This window comes from Nylanderia fulva, unplaced genomic scaffold, assembly GCF_048542155.1.
Source record: "Nylanderia fulva isolate GAGA-0341 unplaced genomic scaffold, ASM4854215v1 Scaffold23, whole genome shotgun sequence".
Taxonomy (NCBI): Eukaryota; Metazoa; Arthropoda; class Insecta; order Hymenoptera; family Formicidae; genus Nylanderia; species Nylanderia fulva.
Window position 1 is genome coordinate 1,577,956 of NW_028190293.1, and position 21,449 is coordinate 1,599,404.

General features: G+C 34.1%; 1 protein-coding gene across 20 annotated transcripts in view; it reads left to right on the forward strand.

Annotated features, from left to right (window-relative positions):
- The window catches only part of cac (calcium voltage-gated channel subunit cacophony), a 173,187-nt gene extending 151,911 nt beyond the window's left edge, over positions 1 to 21,276 (forward strand). For 15 of the 20 annotated variants that reach the window (XM_085483071.1, XM_085483075.1, XM_085483088.1 and 12 more), the window contains 7 exons: positions 3,972 to 4,183; positions 4,827 to 5,181; positions 7,213 to 7,346; positions 7,675 to 7,853; positions 8,543 to 8,575; positions 10,037 to 10,562; positions 11,092 to 21,276. In XM_085483071.1, coding sequence (XP_085339197.1) covers positions 3,972 to 4,183; positions 4,827 to 5,181; positions 7,213 to 7,346; positions 7,675 to 7,853; positions 8,543 to 8,575; positions 10,037 to 10,562; positions 11,092 to 11,131 — 1,479 coding nt within the window. In that variant the 3' untranslated portion in view covers positions 11,132 to 21,276. Of the gene's footprint in view, positions 1 to 3,971; positions 4,184 to 4,826; positions 5,182 to 7,212; positions 7,347 to 7,674; positions 7,899 to 8,542; positions 8,576 to 10,036; positions 10,563 to 11,091 lie in introns of those variants that run through there. The other 5 variants (XM_085483078.1, XM_085483089.1, XM_085483085.1 and 2 more) reach the window with 3 other exon arrangements.
- Positions 21,277 to 21,449: the final 173 nt, after the last annotated feature.

The window sequence follows — 21,449 nt, forward strand, 5'->3', positions numbered from 1 at the left end:
ACTTTTTCTCTTACTTACTTATTATCTTCTCTTAACATACACTGTTTCTTTTTTTTTCGGCTATATGTTTATGTTCGAATTCTAATCACACTATCCGTTTTGTGTTAAACGCGTACTGCAAAAGTATCTCACTCTTTTTATCCAATTTTATTCTAACATTTTTACAAATAAATAAATAAAAACATAATTGCGTAAAAGAAAAAGAAAGAGTGAATCTTTTGCAGTAAACGCTTTTTTTTTGTAAAATAACACTTTTTATAATCAAAGTTTTTTCTACTTTATTCTTCATATATATTATCCAGAGGCACTATGCATGCAGAAAAGATGCATCACATATAAAATGTCCTACGTAATGCGAATTACTCAAAAAATGTATTAGAAAATGCAGAGAAAATATTAATAGAAGAAAGTAATTTAATTTCTCTCAACAACGTATTATAAACGAAAACTACTTGAAAAATATATATTATAATATCGCTTTCTTTCACATCTTATATAATACAATCCGTAAATGAAATCTTTATATTTCTAATTATAATACGGCAAGACCCTCTTGTGCCTCTGGTATATTTTTTCTACAATTAACATTCGGCACACAATTTTTCTTCTCACTCGTCACACGTGTACGATTACTTTGAATCTATCTTTCGTTTGTGTAAAGTAGCCTTTTATTTGTCACTAAAATGATCACTTCATACATACACACACGCATACACATGGGCGTAGCGGAACAATCATTATTATAGTAATCATAGTATATATTATTATAGTAATCTAAAATATCAAAATTCATTTAATAACTAATTCGCATGTAAATGTAAAATTCAGTTTCCTCTTTTCAACTTTAACGCGAACATCAATCTCGCAAAAGTGACATAAAGTTACGTATAATTGAGAGCAAATATTTAAAAATATAAAATGAAGGAAGCTCTTCATAAATTTTGAAATATAATCTCGCAAAATTGTATCTCCTAGCTTTTCTTTAAAAATCAATTCCAGGTGAAGATAGAAAATATACTTGGCTAAAAAATCTATAAAAGAATCGAAAAATGATGATCATTCCGCATACGATGAAATAACATGGCAATACATATTTTATCTTACTTAGGCACTTATTATATTAGAAACGTAATATAATATTTAATAGATCTCTAATCAGGCTTACATAACGAATTAGTGTCTAGATTTGCGAAGAGGACTTTCCTTGTTTTCTAATCGCACGTTTCCTCTTATCACAAGCTAGTTTAGGATAACGTCGAAGAATAGCTCTCACTTGTGATCTATATATCACAAAGGGAAGACAAAAAATCGATCTCTTCTGTCTGATTTTCGGCGTGGTCCCCCATTCCCAACCCGGTGTGATATATACGATTGTAATACATTGTCAGAGTTGTTTTAGTCGTCGTGTTGTTGCCGACACGTGAGTAACACGTACGCACGTGTACACACGTGTAGATATATCGGCTCTTTGTCCTACAATGGCAATATGATATAGCTGTGTGTAAGTAAATTACTTCATAGAGCTCCGTTTCTCGCGCTTATTTAGAACGAAAAGTAGTAAAAAAAAAAAAAAAGATGAGCCGATTAATCCTCGAGCGTAAATATTATATATATATATATATAGTTCGCCTTTTGCCTCAATCTTTACGACAATCTACGCCTCTCTTTCTTTCTCTCTTTTAGATATATTTATACACTCCTTTCTTGCCAAGCGAGCCATTTCTAGATTAATTGAACATAATAGAGCAGCCGATCCTAGATCGTAGAAAGTTCCTTTTCATTCTGCCGAATTGTCATTTTGCTCGCGAGCGTTTGATAAACTTTCTTCTTCTTTATTTAGTTTAATGCGAATCCTTCAAAGTAGTAAAAGTTGGAGTTATATTGCTCCAAGCGATTTAACTTCGCGCTCAAGTGGTTTAAATCCTCAGATAAATATGTTAGAGAATAATGCAATAGAATTTTCTAATAATACAAATTTATCAACTACGTATTAGAAAAATTATTAGAGAAATCAAATAAATACTTGTCATTTGAAAATTATTTTTTATTATTAGAAAATCATTGCATTTGTATCATTTATATGGGGATATCGATCGCTTCGCTTGATTCTTAATAAGAAAATAGATTTAAGAATCATCTAATATCTGAGCAAATAATGATAATCTGAGACTGAAAAAAATGGTGATTGATTACTTACTTGGAAGGATATTAGATAATCTTGAGAAATCTTTTTCTTTCATCCGCGATGCAAAAATCAATGCAGCGAAATTGATGATGACGATCCTGCTAGCTAATGCTGATCCTTTTTCTCTTGTTTCTTATACGAGTTTGATATTCGCAATAGTGTAGAGAAGATTATAGGCACTTTTTAACCAGCAGATTAGTAGACTCGTAGTCTTACCCAATTTATCCGATCGCTTTTCTACTAGAAAACAATTTTCCGCTTTTTTTACTAGAACAATTCTCTGCTCTTTCTCAATTACATGTCACATTATTGGACACTCTCTATAACGTGTACATGCACGCTTTAACTTATTGACACATTTTGGTATATATACAAGATAAATTTGTCTCAATAATTATAACATAATAAATTACAAATCTTTTTTATAGTGTGATAATACCTATAATTTTTTAAATTCAATAAATAAGCTATCTCGAATCAATCTCTAACAAAATTACGTTTTCAAGATGTTTGCGAAGAAGATAAGAAGTAACGATATTGATAATCACTTTCTCTTGTGACAAGCAATTTGTAGCTCGATAGCTGAAAAAAAGATTTATTCACATTTGTTGCATTTTAAGTATCTATCGATAGATACAGCTCCCGTTTTACAGATTTAGTAAGCACTTAACATAATTCACCGACGTATAAAGGATGTCCCAAAAATAGTTGTTTTAACAGTAATATTTTTGTTCGATTTTTATAAAATATTCGAAGAGAACGAAAAAAGACATAATATTTTCGAATTCTATGTCAGTGATTTTGAGATATCTCATAGAACGGCATGTTCCAGATTCCTTAACCCTGGAATATACCTTTTACTCAAGCCCGTTTCTTGCATACCAAGCAGCAGAATTTCGATTTTGCCCACGATTATTTGGCATATTTGTATGGTCTTTGTGGAGTGAACTGTTCGTGTTCTACCTTGCATACATAAATTATTTGCAATAATTCACGAAACCGTTGTTACATACGAAAATTATCGTATATCTCTAATTAAGTCTAATTAACAGAGAGAGAAAAATAATAATAATTCACAGCTTTGGTAGAACATTGAGATTTCACTCATTTTGCATGCTTAATGATAATTGCATTTTTGCAGTACTGTTACAATTTCTTAAACGATTATTCTCGCGTCTACTTATACTTAACGCATTTGTGTTCACTTGTAACATTTTTGTACTTGAGGAAGAAGGGAAATTTTCTTTTTTTTTTTGTATATAATAATACGTAATTTCAATCAACATATACAGGCTTTGCGATGCAATACCGTTTTTACGCTATTCTATCTTTGCCATTTTTTATATCACACATACGTTCTCTCGAGCGTCAACTCAATATAATCTGAGATGAAAAAAAATCCATATAAAAAAAACCGACACAAATAAACGCACCATCACGACATGCCTTTTTTCTAGCATGGCCGCCTCTTTATTCTAAAAATTCTTTCTCACCGTTTTTTACACTATTAATTCTCGACTTTGAATGCATCCGATCTTTATAAGCGTTTCGCATTCTACCACAATTTTTCGAGAGACCATCGACGAGAGGTAATACTAAAGAAAAAGCCTGTATGTGCCTGTACATATAATTTACTTATATGCGGAGGATACAAAAAAAATGAGAGGATAAAAGCGCAAAAAATAAAAAAGAAAAAAAAAAAAGAAATTGTCGATGAATCGAAAAATCGAGCTCCCTGTCGATCAGCTCTGATAGCTGGTGTGCTTTCGCACGTTTCGCAATTTAGCAATCGGCCTTCTTCAACTGCCTGCTGGACATTTCGGCGGTAAATCACATCGGAAATAATCACGGAGCCGGAAGTAGGGCGAACAGCCTCGAACCGGTGGTGCGACGGCCAAGGAAGTTGAAGCACGACCGGCACAAGATTCAAAAGGGACGAGGAGGATGGATCCTTGGCGTCCTCGCAGCCGCCGCGCACAGGCGTCAGCATAGCATCAGGTATTTCAATATTTATTTCAGAAAAAGTCACTTGTGGACAGTTTTACTCTTAATATTTTAAGTTTCAATTTATATTATAGTTATATATTTATTATATATAATTATATATATATATATACTAATGTGATATAATAGTACTTATATATATTTATATATTTATATATTATATATATATATATTTAATATATTTATATATTTCATAATATAGGCTATATTTATACTATTCTACTTCATCTCTCTATATTATATATCTTACTCTATCATCTCTAACATATTTCTCTCTCTATCTTTTCTCTCTTTCTCTCTCTTATCGACTCTCTATTTCTATAATTACTCTTCTATCTTTCGTAGTATCTCTATTCATCTCTTTCGTCATCTGTCATCTCTTTGCTCTCTTCATCTATTTATATCATTCATCTATTAATTCATATTTAAAATGATCTCTACATATTTGTAAAATAAAGAAACAATTAAAATATCTTTAGGCTTTCCAACTGTAAGATCTAGGCAGAATGATTTGCAAATTTTCTTTAAAATCAGTAGACGTAAATCTGAAAACAATATTAATGATTTGACATAATACAATACACGTGTTTGACATAATAATTGAATTATTACGATATGACGGTTGTTCTGATTTCAGAAATAAAAAGGTGAACTGGAAGATGTCTCGCCAATACGATATACGAGGCAGCAGCGGAGAGAGTAGCGAGGGGGGGGGTGGGTCTGGGGTTGTACTCGTAGTTAATGGCGAGGATCGCGCCCCCGAGCTAGAGCCATTGCTGGCCGAGGTGTCCTCCCAGCGGGATGATCAAAACAACTACTACCATCACCATCACGACCAATACTACTACGATACCGACAATGATCAATACTATGACCACCACCAATACTACCACCACCACCATCACCATCATGATCATCACGACCACCGACCACCCTCGTACTACCAACACCAGAACACCTACGTACCTCGTTCCTCGATCCGTTACCACAAGGTGTCGGCTCGATCCAAACTCAAAAAGAAACTTGATTTTCCTCGATTTTGGAAAGTGTCCTCTCCACCCTTTGACCCCACCGGAAATAGATCGCGATAGAGAGCCGGACAAATCGCGATCTAATTGATAAACGTGTATAAGATATGTTTAAGCTGTGTTTTTTCGTAGCAATTGCAAGATGTTTCTCTATTTCAAAATTTCTTTTATTGCTCTTCTTCAAACATTTATTTCGAGACTTTATATATAATCTTGCGTTTTAATTTAGAAATTGGTAAATGTAATAATGTCGGTTTTTATTCACTTCAAAAAATTAAAATTACAAATATGTATTTGGTAAAAACTATAAGTTTATATATATATATAATTGTAAATAGATTTTTATTCTTAAAAATTTTTTTAATATTCATCGATATCGATGTATTTGTTATTAATAAAATAAGAAGAGTTTTTTATTTTTTTAACACTCCAAAGAAATTTCAAAAAATTATCGATAAAAATTTATCGAAATTTATAGAAACATCCTGCAAATAGATTACATAGATCGTTCTATCCTAAAGACAATTCTAGATTAGGATTATTCTTTCTTATCGCGAATTCATTCTATTAGATTGATCCAAATTAGGATTCTTAGTATTAATTGTGTCATCTAAAGTATTTTTTAGAGGATGTGATTTCCTATAAGAAAAAAAAAGAATATTTAGTAACATCTAGATGAGTGAAATGCTTTTAGATAAAATCGTTAGAACAAAATTAGAAATGTTTAAATTTCCGTTAGATAAATTGCAAAATATCTACATTCAGATTAGATTAGAATGAATCGTCTTAGATAAGTCGATCGACGTTCTCCACTGACCCAATTTGTAATTTTTCCGATCCTTAAAAAAAAACCCGCGAAATATCGAAAAGTATTGCGCGTGATGTCGTGATCCTTGGCATTCAAGATCGATTCGCAGTGAAATGAGTCAATGTCTGATCGGTCGCGTACTCTTGTTGTGTGCTAATTATCTTAAGAGCTTTTCTATGCTTTTTCACGAACTCGAGAAAAAAAAATGGTCGAATCAATCTTGATCCCGTTTGAGTGTGTTAGTGTTCCTGTAAATAAGACGACACTCTAGAGCGCAAAAATCGTCACATACAATAGAAGAATAGTCATCCGAACGCTCTTTTTTATAGTAACTTCTCGTGTCGATGCATAGAACAGTTTCCACCCCTTGTCCCTTGCTGCTTTCGGCATTAGGATTATCGTTGGAGCAACGAAGCAGTCGATATAGAACAAAATCTCGCATGACTGTCTCGTTCTCCTCATCTGTCATGTGTCGTTTATCTCTTGATTCTTTGTACTCACGTCCCGGTAAGTAAGACACAACCCGTGAGGCAAGTCTCTCCTGTCTCTCGAAGGTAATAGATATCTTCCTCTCTTCGATCGAGCAATCGGAATTTTTTATCACGACAAGCATGTGCATGAACGAAACTTTTCTAACTGCATGCCGTTTAACACACACGTATACTTGTGTATGTATCTCTGTGTGTGTGTAAACTCTCTAATCTTTCTTCCGCCTTATTAATTTCTCCTATAATTTCTGCGAAGCTAAATCTATCTTTGTTAGTGACTAAAACGTACGCTGAAAACTGAAGCACGTGAAATCAAGACTGTTGTCTCGCGCATTTTTTTTTCTTGTAAAATTAATCGGTGCAATTTCGATAGAGCAAGATGCGATATAAAATTAGTAGCTAGCATAAAATTTCAATTGCTGAAATATTTTTAGCAGGTAATTCTGCAAAATTCTAGTTCTGAAAATAAGATAATCTGAAAGAGAGAGCTGGATTCGAACGTGCGTCTGTTTTCGAATTTCGGAGACGAAAGGCGTCTCGAGTTACGATAGCTTCTTGTTCGGAGCGCGCGCGAATCGGCAACGATATTGCTAATAAAGACAAAGAACCGGCAACACCCCTGACTACCCCTTCGATTTTCCCGACCCAGCTCTGAACCGTGCGAGCAACCTACTAAGTCGCAAGTCTGTTCTCGTTTAGGAGCTGCAGGACGTCGTACCGTCCGACTCACGTGCCGGTAGCCTTGAGAGTCTCACGCATCCTGGCGACAGGATTCTTCGTCCTCATCATCCTTCAGCGCCTCCCCCTAGACGTTCCCGATCGCCAAGCATAAGGTATTGGATCGACAAAATTAATTATATATTTATTTTTAAAATTATTTATAAAAAATTAATTATATATTTATTTATAAAATTATTTATAAAATTATTTATAAAAAATTAATTATATATTTATTTATAAAATTATTTATAAAAAATTAATTATATATTTATTTATAAAATTATTTATAAAAAATTAATTATATTGTATATTTATTATTTCTAATATTATTAATAATTAATAATTTTTTAGAAGAGTGAGAAAATGAGAAAATCTATTGCACTTGAAATTTTCTGAAGATCTCACATATGACAATTATGATTAATAAAATGTTATTTGCAGAAGACACTCGCCAATAATGCCTAGATCGCCATCGCCAAGGCGACACAGCCGATACGACCATCATGGTCATTACCACGAAGGACCAGGGTTTAGCGACACCGTTAGCAACGTTGTCGAGATACAAAGGCACACTCATCATCCCCACGCGTCACAATATAATCATCGGCATAGGATACGAGGTACGACGTACCGGCGATAATTCCGACCAGCGAAAGACCACGACGGTGCAACGATAAGTCTTTTTCACGGAACCAGGACCGCGAACTCTGTTTCGTGTCGATCATCTCCAACCGGTTTCTCTCTATTTCTCTCTCTCTCTCTCTCTCCCTTTCTCTCTCTCTCTATCTCTCTATCTATCTATATCTATCTATCTATCTATCTCTCTCTATATCTATATCTCTCTCTATCTCTCGTTGTCTTTTATCAGCCTGGAATTTTATTCTACAAACACAGCATCTCTTTATACCTCTACTCTCTATCACCATATATCACCGATATACCTTCATTCTTGGTGTTTTAATTCTCCATTATTAATTATTATTAATTATAATTATCTCCAACCGGCTTGGTGATATTTAGCCCTTCGTTTCAGAATTTACTATGAAAACACAGTATATATATATACAAAATATTTTACCACACTACTGTGAAAATTGTGTATATATATATATAAAATATAAATTGTAAATTTTGTAAACTGCAAAATTATTGGTGATCAATGAAAGCAACGAAAAAGAGTTCGTGGTCACGGTTTATAAGAACATGAATGTTGCTATAAGTGGTTTTTTACTCGTAAGAGGCAGGAAAGCTCTGTGTGATACTCGATGTAATACTTTTCTTCGTTTTGTTCTGTTATGCGCCTACACAGACTATTACGACCACTGCGAATATTACGACGATGGTAATTTCTTTCGCAACTCTCCTCTTCTTCATTCCCATGTCCACGGTGCAGTTATAATGTTACTACATATATATATATATATAATATCAATACGATCGTTTGGCTTTCACCGTTTCTTCGTTCCTGTTTGCGATGATATACACAAATTTAACACACATTCATATTCACACACACACACACACACACACGCGCGCGCGCGCGCATATACACGTGCGTGCAAAACATCACCAAAAACACAAATCAACACAGTAGACGTTTTCAGACAACCGATGTGTACAACACAAATAGCACTATTAATATTTCACATATTCACGTCGAAATTGTTTCTCTTCTTGTTTGCCATTCGATGCTTCTTACAATAGAACTGTCAAGATTATCAATTAGCTTCTCATTTGTGAAAAAAATTAACAATTGCGACAGATTATATTAGATATATAGTTATTGCATTTTTTTGTTAATATGTTTTTATAGTGTTTTCAAGTATAATCTTCGAATATCCTTATTTTATAGACGATTGACGTTGTGCAATAATAGTTCGAAAGATGCAACATGCACATATGCAACTTAGTTTCGATTGTACCTCTTTTACTTTATTTAGCACGGTCAATTAATTCGACATCTTGTTTTTCAAACAATTGTACCACGTAGAATGCAGTTTTTGAGCATAGTTTAATTTGTGTTTAGAAAAGAGTCATAGAAAGTGTTAGAGAGTTTGTTAAATAATAATTATTGAGATTATTGCAACACTCTATTGATGCACTCGTAGCGATTTAGTATAGAATATGCATGCTACTACGTTAGATGCATTTTCTGAAATTTAAACATCAATTATTAGAGCACTGACGTAGTTATAGTATGCACTATCGATTCAAGTTGTCTTACAAACACGAAACACTACTACAAGCATGTTCCGTTGATCCTCTTTTTCTCTCTCTTTTTCTCTTACGGTAATTCAAAAATAATTAGCTCACATTTCTATTTAAAGTATTTGTTTATTAAATATCAAAAAAATTAAATTACGAGTTCGAGAAAATCATATAAATATATTATTAAATTCGGTTTTCGTCATCACACAATTTCAGTACATATACATCATTCTTCTTTAAAAAAAAAAAGGATCGTTAATTTCATATAAAATTCTCAAATTAATCAAATAGAATCGTTATTACATATACCATTAAAATCTGCCAGTCCTGAATCCTTTCCGACGATCGAGCTCTTTAACTTCTCGCGTCAAGATCGAGCGATCGAATATCTATTATAATTTAACGAGAATCAAATAAACAACCAGTAGCACTGAAAGCTGTTTCACGAATCCAGGTCCTATCGGGCCTTTTTGTCACACGCTTTTGATTTTACTTGTCGAGCAATGATCACCGAATAAAAAGTCCCTCCGCAATAATCGTGCCCCCGTGTACGCATACGGATAGACCGGAAGTCTTTAACGGACGTGTTCATCAGGTCCGTGGAGCGCCTCGACGAGTCCGGCAAGATCGCCGAGTCCGGTTCACCGGATCGAGCGAGGCGGTCATTACGGGACGACCAGTCTGGAGCAACGTTCGAGAAGCCCAAGCCCGATCGGCGGTCGTTCGCATCACCATCATCATCGCCATCATCCGCATCAACACAGCTACCCGGTGCTGGTCGCGAGAAGGGGCCAGGGTCGCCGGCTGCCGCCGACGCCGAACAAGCCGTCGACCCTGCAGCTGAAGCCGGCCAACATCAACTTTCCCAAACTGAACGCCTCGCCGACCCACGGCCTGCACGGCCCGATGCAGGCACCGGCCCACGCGCCCGTGGGCACCGTGCCGGGTCACGTGCTGCAGCATCCGCATCCGCCGTCGCACATGCCGCCCGCCAGCATGCAGTCGAGTCATCCGTTGAGCTTCGAGCAGGCTGTCGCCATGGGTCGTGGTGGTCGTCTACTACCCAGCCCGGTTCCCAATGGCTACAAGCCACAGCCACAATCTAAACAAAGAACGCCTAGGTAAGTTCAACATTTATTCTCCACCATTCAATATTGTAGTTAAGGAGATCCTAAACACCCTTTACTTTTTATTGGTTCAACAGAACAATAAATGCTTATGCACGATTAAAGTACATATAGAATCAAAGTGCGGACCTACCGATTTTACGTTAAAAGGAGATCCTAAACACTGTCCTGTTTGATCTATAAAGCATCATTTTTGCGCACTCTTTTCTTTTTATTGGTTCAACAGAACAATAAATGCTTTTGCACGATTAAAGTGCATATAGAATCCAAGTGCGGACCTACCGATTTTACGTTAAAAGAAGATCCTAAACACTGTCCTGTTTTATCTATAAAACATCATTTTTGCGCACTCTTTTCTTTTTATTGGTTGAACAGAAGAATAAATGCTTTTGCACGATTAAAGTATACATATAGAAACAAAGTGCGGACCTACCGATTTAACGTTAAAAACAAAAAGACATTTTTAAAATTAAAAACTAAAACTTTTCCGAGTCCCAAACTGATGAGATTTTGCTTTGAACAGATCGAGGCACTCGGACAGTGACGAGGACGATTGGTGCTAGCCAAAGTGGGACCCTGGACGGTGGTCCGGTGATGTGGACGCCCCCAGGCGTCTTAGGGTTTGCGCATGATAGTCGTCCACATGGGACGCGTTGAATTTCAGTGTGAAGAGCAGCAGCAGCCAAGAAAGAACCGCGATCAACGAGCTCGAGACCGCAAGACTCCAAGGGAACGCCAAGTTCTCTGGAAGGAGCAATTTTCCGGTTTCGCAGCATCGCGGCGTATATTGGCGACCGAAAGGGGTCTAGTGATGAATTGAACGGAGAAGATGATTCGTGGCGCGGACCGATATTCGGACCGATCCCGAAGGCGACCGAACAGGGTCAGCAAACACACACACACACACGCAAGGAATAATAATAATAATAATAATGATCGATTTTTCGCAAATGTAAGATGAGAAATCGACATCTCACTTCGCACGACGACGTCGCACGAGTCCGCGGACGGGGAGGAGTGCGATGCGTGCGAATTCCCACGATCGAAATCAAATCTCAGGCTGAGCCTTCGACATCAAGGACGATCGGCTAAGCTAAGATCGATCTCTCGAGCGACGATTGTAGCTACGTCGAGAGACACAGCTGGTGGTGGGTTGCAGTGAAAAACTCATCGTGCGCGACAGTGGTAGCAAAAATTGAGCGGACGTTCCCGAGAGTTATCGAACCCTCCGATCACTACGCGAGTTAATATTTCAATCTTCCCTCGTCCCGATCGAGCGAAGATCGTCCGGGGAAGACTCACTTTTTATACGATTTTCCGAAGGAGGGACTCATCGAACGCCCGGATGCGCTGTGATCACCACGTGAAACGTTCTCTTATATGAGTGTGTTTACGTATGTATGTGTACGCGTATGATTTTTTGTGCGTGTGTGCGTATGTATGTATATGTGCGTATGAAACCTCCTTCCCTTACAATACGACGTTGAAAATCGCGACTGATGTATCAAGTCGGTTCGTTTCAGTGAAAACACGGGGAAAATAGCGACGTTAATCTTTCAACGACGACGTTAATTATTAAAATCGAGGGGGATGATTTTGAAGCGACGATGCGGGCCAGAATAATCTTGCAGTAGAATCGTCACTTTCAGTTTTACATAAATTCGAGGCTGATTAGGTAGACGGTTTGAATCTATTAAAACTTAAAAATCTGTCTTGTACTTTCGCTGCGAACAAAAATATCATCGAAGCGGATATGTTTCCCGACGAATCGAGCGAGAAGAGAAATTAGAGGATTAAAAATTAAATCAAAGATCGCAAAGGAGAAAAGTTGAAATTATTCCATTCGTATGTACTCACATTGGCTTTATTTCTGCCGCTAGAAAAATCGCGCGAGCGCTGTTCTAATCAAAATCAGACATCGATTCGCCGAGAGACGCGCAAGAACCGCAGCTACGAGATGTCAAGCACGACACGACGATATTTCGCAGTCGCGGTTCTCGTGAAATCGAGGAGACGATCGATGAAAAAAAAATGCGAACGTCGTCGTTGATTCGTGCGGATGTTGCCTCGCGATTCGTGCCAATCAAGAGAGATTAGGGAAAAATTGGAGCAAAGAGGACCACGATATCGAGGACGCGCATTTCACTCGGAAATACAGGGGGCTAAGAAAAATGAATGATCGTCGCGAAATGTCATCGGAGGGGAGAAGTGAAAGATGCGTGTGAAAGCGAGAGAGAGAGTGAGTGAGAGAGAAACCACATGGTTTTCAAAAGCACATGGTTCTTACCATATGGTTTTCAAAAGCACTTGTAAATTACTGCATATATAAATTGAAATTACAATACTTATTACTATCACTGCTAATACCGTTACTAAGTTAACACCTACAGCGAAAGGGAAGGAAAAAAAAGAAACAGCTCCACTCTCCACTAACTATTACTATTACTACTAACTACTAACTCTACTGCTATTACCATTACTACTGTATTACCATTTACTACCGCTCTCTACTACCACTACTACTACTGTCTTACTACTACTATTGCTGCTGCTACTATCATTACTAACTATATTACTAACTATTACTACTTACCATAACTAAACTATTCTACTACCGTCGCTAAATAAACGCTGTTTACTATCATTATTGTAATACTGTAAGTGTGCTAATTATCGAAGCGCGCGCGACTCGTAAGAAAAAGGACGAAGAAACATTAGTTTAATTAATTTATTCTCAAACTTGAGAGAGAGAGAGAGAGAACTTCGATTTGAATGCGCAAATTTAAACGACGGAACAAAGAAATAAAAAAATCGAGAGAATTATCCGTAAACGAAAGTTTGCTAAAACGAGCGCACGTATCCGAACCGAGATTACATAATAAAGAGAAGAAAAAAAACCTCTATATATACATTATACATATATATAAAAAAAGACACGTGTTTAACATACTGCCAATCGTACGGGGTGTTTTAAGCGGAGAAACACATACGAGAGAATATATAAGTGTACATAAACGTACGTTCTTTTTTTCCTGCGACACATATAAATATATATTACGATATATCTGTACGGTAGATAAGTGTACATACCCGTTGAGCGAAAGAGAGGGTGAGAAAGCGAGAGAACGGAGAAATGAACGAATGAATGAATGAACGAACGAATGAATGAATGGATACAAGTAATTGAATCGATAAATGTGAGAAGCGAAACAACTCGGTCGATGAGACAATTCAATGAAATCATCATCGAACAACGATTTATTTCGCGAGGTATATATTTTATTCTCATCAATCTACATTTATTACGTCTATCTGTCTATTTATTTATTTATTTTCGTTTACAGGTTGTTAATATGTTGCGTGATGATATTTTAGAATATGAAATAATGTGAGCCGATTTACTTCGTTTCTCAAATCGACGATTTGATTGATTTCCAAACGCTATTCTGTGCTTGTTTGCGTAATTATCGTGTATTAGTTAAGTCAAAATAAACGAGAATATATTGCCACTACGTAACGACATTAATTAATGTAAGTAGCTAATTCGAGAGAATGTGTGCGTGCGACGGGGAAACTGCAGAAAAAAAATAGAATGAAAGAAAAAGAAAGAAAAAGTGATCGATTTTCCAGCGTAATATCGGCATACAAAGATCCTTGGTGAATGGACGAGCGTTTAATCATCGAACTTGTTTGTATATCATCCAACGATTAAGAATTCTACAAATATATAATAAGATCAATTTTTCCAAAGAGAAGACTACAGACTTACCCAATCGCTTTAATATTGTCTAATAGTAATGTAAAATAATAAAAATTAATAATAAAAAGATCATTCGAAAGAAGTTGGGACAATTAGTAATTGATATCTTCAATGACATAATTATATTTACAGGTCCAAGAAAGTTAAATTTAAATCAGAATCAGAATGCTGAAAATTATATGAAAAATTTTCTTTTTCGAAAGGACGGGAGAAAGAGAGAGAGGATCACCGAGGATCTCGTGAACGCATCATTAGAAAACTTACATAATCAGAATCGCATGATTTCTTCCTTTAAATGCTTTGAAAATTTCATTGCGTATATGTGTGGAAAAAAACAATATAAACGAGGTTTATACAATCATAATTAGTAAGAATGAATGCGAAATACGGGAAAAGAAAACATATTATCAATCGATTCGCTAATATTGGTCCACAGGATTGTCTTCATTGAAAAAAATTCTTTTCGCATCTTTTTTTTTCACGAAAATACTAATAATTACGAAACGTAACTGGATTTTCATTATATGTCTGAAAAAGTTATATAATGGACAAGCTTGAAAAAAATACAATCTGTTTAAAGAAAGCGAATATTTCTAACCGGTATTGGCGAATGTCTCGAAGATAAACAGAAATTGACAATGACTCATTCATTGAGATTCATAAAATTATGGAATATTAAATGATTACGATGCGCGCGCGTGTGTGTGCGTGTGTACGCGGGAATAAGATTAAATTATTCATAAAAAATGTTTTTCTGTGATAAATCCGAAAAATTTTAGCCGGTCCGACGATATAGTCGCGTCGATAGGCGATTTTTAAAATATACGTTTATACAATTGGACTGGAAAATGAGAAAAAGTCGCATTTACAACCTTATTCAGTGCTATATTTATATAATGCAAAATGTTGTTCAATTTTATTTATCTTTTTTTTTTTGTAAACTACGGGCATAAAATTAAACAATCAAACTTAATAATCTGATTTTAATTTCTTTTTATATAGATAAACATGGAATTGCACATAAAAAATGGATGAATATAAATAAATAAACTAAATATTATGTGAGGTATAAATGCGACTTAACAAAGAAAATACATGAGGAAATTAATATAAATATATAGTATATAAAAAAATAGAAAGAGAGAGCGCAGTAAAGCAGATAGACGAAAAAAAGATGCATGCCATTTAAAGTACACATGTTAATAGAGTGTCATACATGCGTGAAAAGATAATCGAGAAACTTTCAATCTTGCAAACTTTCTAATATTGCAAAGAAACAAGCAGATGACCAAGCTCGCAAGCGATGAAATAACGCAAACGTAATTCGAAACCAATATTAATTACGTAATTACAATTTAAATGAGCTAATTTAAAGATAAACGTGAGAACTTTAACGAAATCATTGTTAAATTATGATTAAACAACAATATAATACTGTTAATACACTCTTTCACGATTAATTAACGATTATATCCATTGAAACTAACTATTGTAATGATAATGATAGTAATATAATATATTGCGATAACAATAAGTATAACAATAATGACTGTTGCGATTCGTCTGACGGTATTTAAAACATAACGGGCTGATAACGAAAGATTCTTCTTAGAAACGTGACAAGATATATAGTTCCGCGCGAGATGATTATCGTCTAATTGTCGTCTGTTACGAGAGGAAAAATGTTTGGCAGGAACTATAAAAAATATTATAATATAAGATTAATATTACTAGTACAATGTCCAAACTCGTCTCGACGCGACTCAGCAATCTTCGAAGGCATCGTGATATCATTTCAATTATATCGGCGAAGAAAAGATTTCTTTTCATTGTTTAATTATAAAGAACAAATATTTATTTATAGAACATTCACGTTTATGTAAATAATATTATGTGACTAATATGTGTATAACGCTCTAAATAATTTTTGTTTAATATTAATTTTTATTAATTTTTACAAATTACAATCTAAAAGATATAATTATTTTTATATAAAAAAAATAAAATAAACACTCTCTAAATTAATTAATGAACTAAGAAAATTAATGAATACAATGATGAATTAATTTAACTTAAATGAATGAATTTAAATCAAAAATATTAATTGATAACATCAAAAAATAATTAAGAAGGCAAATATATATGGAGTGTCAAACAGATATAACTTTTTTCAAATAATTTTTTCAAATTACTACACATAAAAATGAAAATAATAATTGTTAATATTAATAATAAAATATTTTCTATTATCTGCTTTTAATTCCAAGTCACAATTTTTTAGAATCACCATAGAATTACATATTGCGCTCGAATGCAATTTCGTGACACGTCTTTCGATGAAGCGAGCCTTCGACGCATCGTCGGACTTTCAGTGATATTAAAACGAACTAACGCTAACGAAAATAGATAGATAACGCATTGTAATATAAGTTTTACGAAAATTCCTCAAATCCGAGCAGATTCTACAGGAAAATCGATGATAAAAAGAGATATGTATGTATGCGAACGAGAATTGAACGCGAACATTTTTCCGAATATTCTGTTGTTTGTCACCGACATGTGAACTCTATTAATATATATATACTTAAATTAGAAATATATATCAATCACACACACATAGACACAGATACACATACACACAAATAATAAGAGAACCTCGCGAAAATAAATAAACGTTTGCGACATTCAAAATCTGCTTTTATCCAGCCAATGCATCTATCCGGTGCATCGATTTGATGCATGCAAAAAAAAAATATAAAGAAACAGGGGATTTCTCTGAATTTACGTGAAAATTGAAACAAAACAAAACACAACACTCTCTTTAGATAGTAAGAGAGATTTATGGAATCGTTGCTCGTTATATAGTATATTATAAAAAAAAAGAATATACATAAAAATGAACTTTTTTGTCCTATGTATATATAACTTCACTTGTATCTATTTATAAGATAATCGCAAAAGAATAATAAAAACTTAGTATAAAACGCGATGTTTTAGGCGAGCAAAGGCTAAAGTTACGTAAACAAAAAAAAGAGAAAAGGCGAAATTATACCGTTAAGTTTTTCTACTTATCTATATACATATATAAATATATAAATATGACACAGGAGAAATATATACATACAAAACGTACATACGTATAATATACATATATAAATATCTACACGTAAAAGAGACAAAACACACATGCATAACACGTTATACATATAAATATACATGACATAAATATAAACGAAACACATTGAAAGCGTATACTGTGAGACACTGAACGCTCTGTGGATAATAAATAATCGTAATAGCGAAAGAAAGAAAAATTGGAAGAGGAAGGGAAGAGAAAAGAGCGCGTAGAAAAGAGAAAAAACTTCGTCACATAGATCTCTCGGAGTATCGGTGCCGAGATTCCGTAAAGTTTCATACTTTTGCAAGTAATCGAATTATTCGTCGATACAAATTATATATATAAATATATATATATTATATCGATCTCTCTATACATATATATATACTTAAAAAAAACATATTATAAATATATCCGAAAGATTAAACCCCGTTAATCCGAGTCTGAGTCTAATTAAGTCATGCAGCCGCGGTACGAACGAGATTAGGAGTTTACAAAAGACGGAAACGTTACAGAACGTCAATTTCTTCAGGTCGAAATTCTTCCGCATATCGTTTCCATGCACGCATGCACGCGTGCCGTATAATATTTTTCATCAATTGGAGGAAAAAAGAAGTTGGAATGAGATGAATTTTTGTTTAATCACCTGATTCGCGAAATCAAACTGTAGATGCTAAAAATTCATTCCTCTTCATTTATTTTCATTATTCGAAAAGAAATCTGTGGTTAATCAGTTTGAAATTGGTTCTCTAATTGAAGTATTTTATATTGACGAGACCGACATGACTAAAATTTGTAAATTCTAATAATAATCTGCTTTAAAATGAAATCAGAATAAATATAATAATGATATTATCACTGTATATCACTGTAATATAATTGTTCGCGATTTTGTGACTTATTGATAAGATAGAATTGTTACGAATTAAGCTTTAATTTAAATAGTTTTGTAATAGTCTAACATTTCTAACTAAATAATAATCAGCTGTAATTTTGACATATTGTCGATACGTATGCACGCGTCGTCGTCCGGATGTGGAAGAATTATATTCTCAAAGAAATCGAAGAATTTGCAAGTCTGAAAATCTGACGCTTTTCTGTCGTGGAAAACCCCGAAGAAATGCAAAGAAAAAGTAGGAGAAAAAGTCGTAACACAGTGAATCATTAATTAGTGTAACAAGAGTTGCCTTAATATTACACGTTCACAAAACTAGGAATACGCGAAACGCGCGGAGAAAATAGAAAAAATATTAGAACAATCAAGGCTGAAAGAATATGAAGCTGTTCTAGTCACTAATTCAAAATATAAATCATTATAATTCGATAAAAAAAACCGCTGATATATAATGAATTTAATTTAATCAATTAATCATTCCTAAATTCTCTCAAATTAATATTTAATCGATAATGTTATACTTTTTTTTTGCTGTATAAATTATATTTATATCTTTTCTAATTTGTTTAAAAAATGTTATATATACATGTTATTCAAATGTTTATTTTTAAACCATAGAAATGTCTGTATTTTAATCATCTTTAACATATTTACATCAACACGTTCCAGTTAGAATTCAATACATCAATAACCCAGCTGTGTTTTAAAGAGATCATCGCGTTTTCGTGATTTCGTCATCGTCTTATAAACAGCTGTTAGAAATCAAAAAGAGAGATCGAAAACACGAAATAAAAAAATTAAAAAACGAGAAAAAACGAAGAAAAGCAAAATATAGAAAGCAAAAAGACGAAAACCCAGAACAAATTGACGAGATAGCAAGTGAGTTACGACTGGCCTGTGTCTATGTATGCATGCATATGTGCGTATGTGTGTCACGCGTAAATATTTCAACATATGAGCGATAAATCGTGAAAAAAGTGAAATAAAAAAAGGTAAAGAGCGTGGCTGAGTGTTTCATCTTCGCGTTCCGCATTTAGCGTTTAAATGTGATCGATTCGAAATTTTTATTCATCATAAATACATCGTATAAAAATCGATTCTTACGCCGCTCATATTATTCAAATAAGAAAGCAAGAGTCGATTTTATCGCACTCAATGTGTCTCAATTTAAGTCGTATTTAGGACTAAAAGCGCAACGCGATGATGACATATCGGGAATATTCGTGACTTTGACAGCCGCGTGCCATTGTTACATAAACGAGCGATTATGTAAAAAGACGAAAAAAAAAACTGAAAAAAATCCATTGAAAGCTTTAACTTTGAAAAACAAATTATGAAAAAAAAAAATGGGTACACGGAAGGATTTACGCGGCGCATGTGTGCGGAAGCACGGCGGAAGTAGAGAGACTCGACGCTCGACTCAGACGCGTCCGGCGCGATCCGACTGTTTCCACTTACATATGTCTTTCCTTCCGATGCAGTCGAGCATCGATGATTCCGGCTCGCGAGGAGCGAATTTCTCGCGCTCGAGAATTCCAAGAGTGAGAAAAATTCGGACGTGAGAAGCCGAGATTCCCGTGCTCGAGAATTGATTTGAATGAATTTCATGAATTGGATTTCGACCATTTATGACGACGATCTCCGCGATGCATCCTCCGCAGGATTCCGTCGTGCTTCCCGTTATTGTAAAAAACAAATTTACTGTATATTACTTATACATACATGTAGATGTATACATACGCGAAAATGCTAAAAAAAATACTTGTTTTTTTTTAAAGAAGGAATCGAGAGTGAAGAGAGATTGTATCTTTATACATAATAATTAATCATTTTCGGGCGCTCGCGCGTACGTCACGCTAAAATTAATGCACAATTAGGCCAATCGAAGAATGAAAAAAGTCTTGCTTTCTTCTGTCAAAATGTCATTTTTCCTGACTCAAGCAATGCAGAAATATTTCCCTTTAGGAGGGGAATTTTTTAATGATTTTAATATTCTTGTAAATTTCTCTATCAAATATTTTACGATGTTTCTAACTCTGCAAAATTCATTTAAAATATTAAATCGAAATTTTATTTATTATTAAATAGCGGGAGCATAAATAAACAATATTAGTTTTAAATAGATTTTGCTTTAATTGTTTGTTTCAGACTAAAAGAAAAATTAATATAAGATATCATAAATACTGAAAGATAGATAAATTTTTAAAATTTATTTTTATAATGTGTAATAATATAATTTTAAATCCTAAAATATATATGCAAATATCAGAATATATTTACGGTTCTAATTTGCGATAAAAATTTTAAAAAATACAAAATTGCCCATGTGACGACGCGCGTACACCACGATTACGTATGTGTATGTCTGTGTGTCATTTCTCTTCTTCTTCAAAAAAAAAAAAATAAGTACACTTTGTGCACATGAAATATCTGCCAGTGATTTACGTGGTATACTGAAAAAAAAGAGAGAAAGATCGAGCGCGAGAGATGTTAATGTATCGTATGTGACAGAATATATCATAATTCTTTAGCCCTCGAAAATACCGACATATACATATTTAAAAATAACATGAGTATTCAAAGAAAAGAAAAAAAATCCGAAAGAATGTGTATATGCATGTGATATATGTGTGTATGTATATGTGCAAGAATAAGAGAATAAGAGAAAGAGAAAAAGGGAGTTACAGGGAGAATACGAAGACGTAAATATACATTATATACTGATGTACTATGCTGTAAACGAGAGGTACACAAACCTATCTTATATATATATACATAGCTAGTTCAATTTGCAAACTTACAATTAGTGTGTACTGTCGCTTCGAAAATGCCCAGTCATTACTCGCCAGAGAATCCGAGATAAGAAACCCGACAACCAATTTCAAGTTCATTCTTTTTTTAAGGAAAAAACCAAATAAAATAATATATTAAAATATTTCGCACGAATGACTTTTCAATTATTACAATTAAACCAATCCCAATTCTCTACGAAGCAATATTAATAATTTAAAAATGATTATAAAAATAAGAGTAATATTTTTAATTAGCACACAAATTATTTCTTAATTTATAAAATAAAATTAAGTTTTACAATAATTTCACATAAGA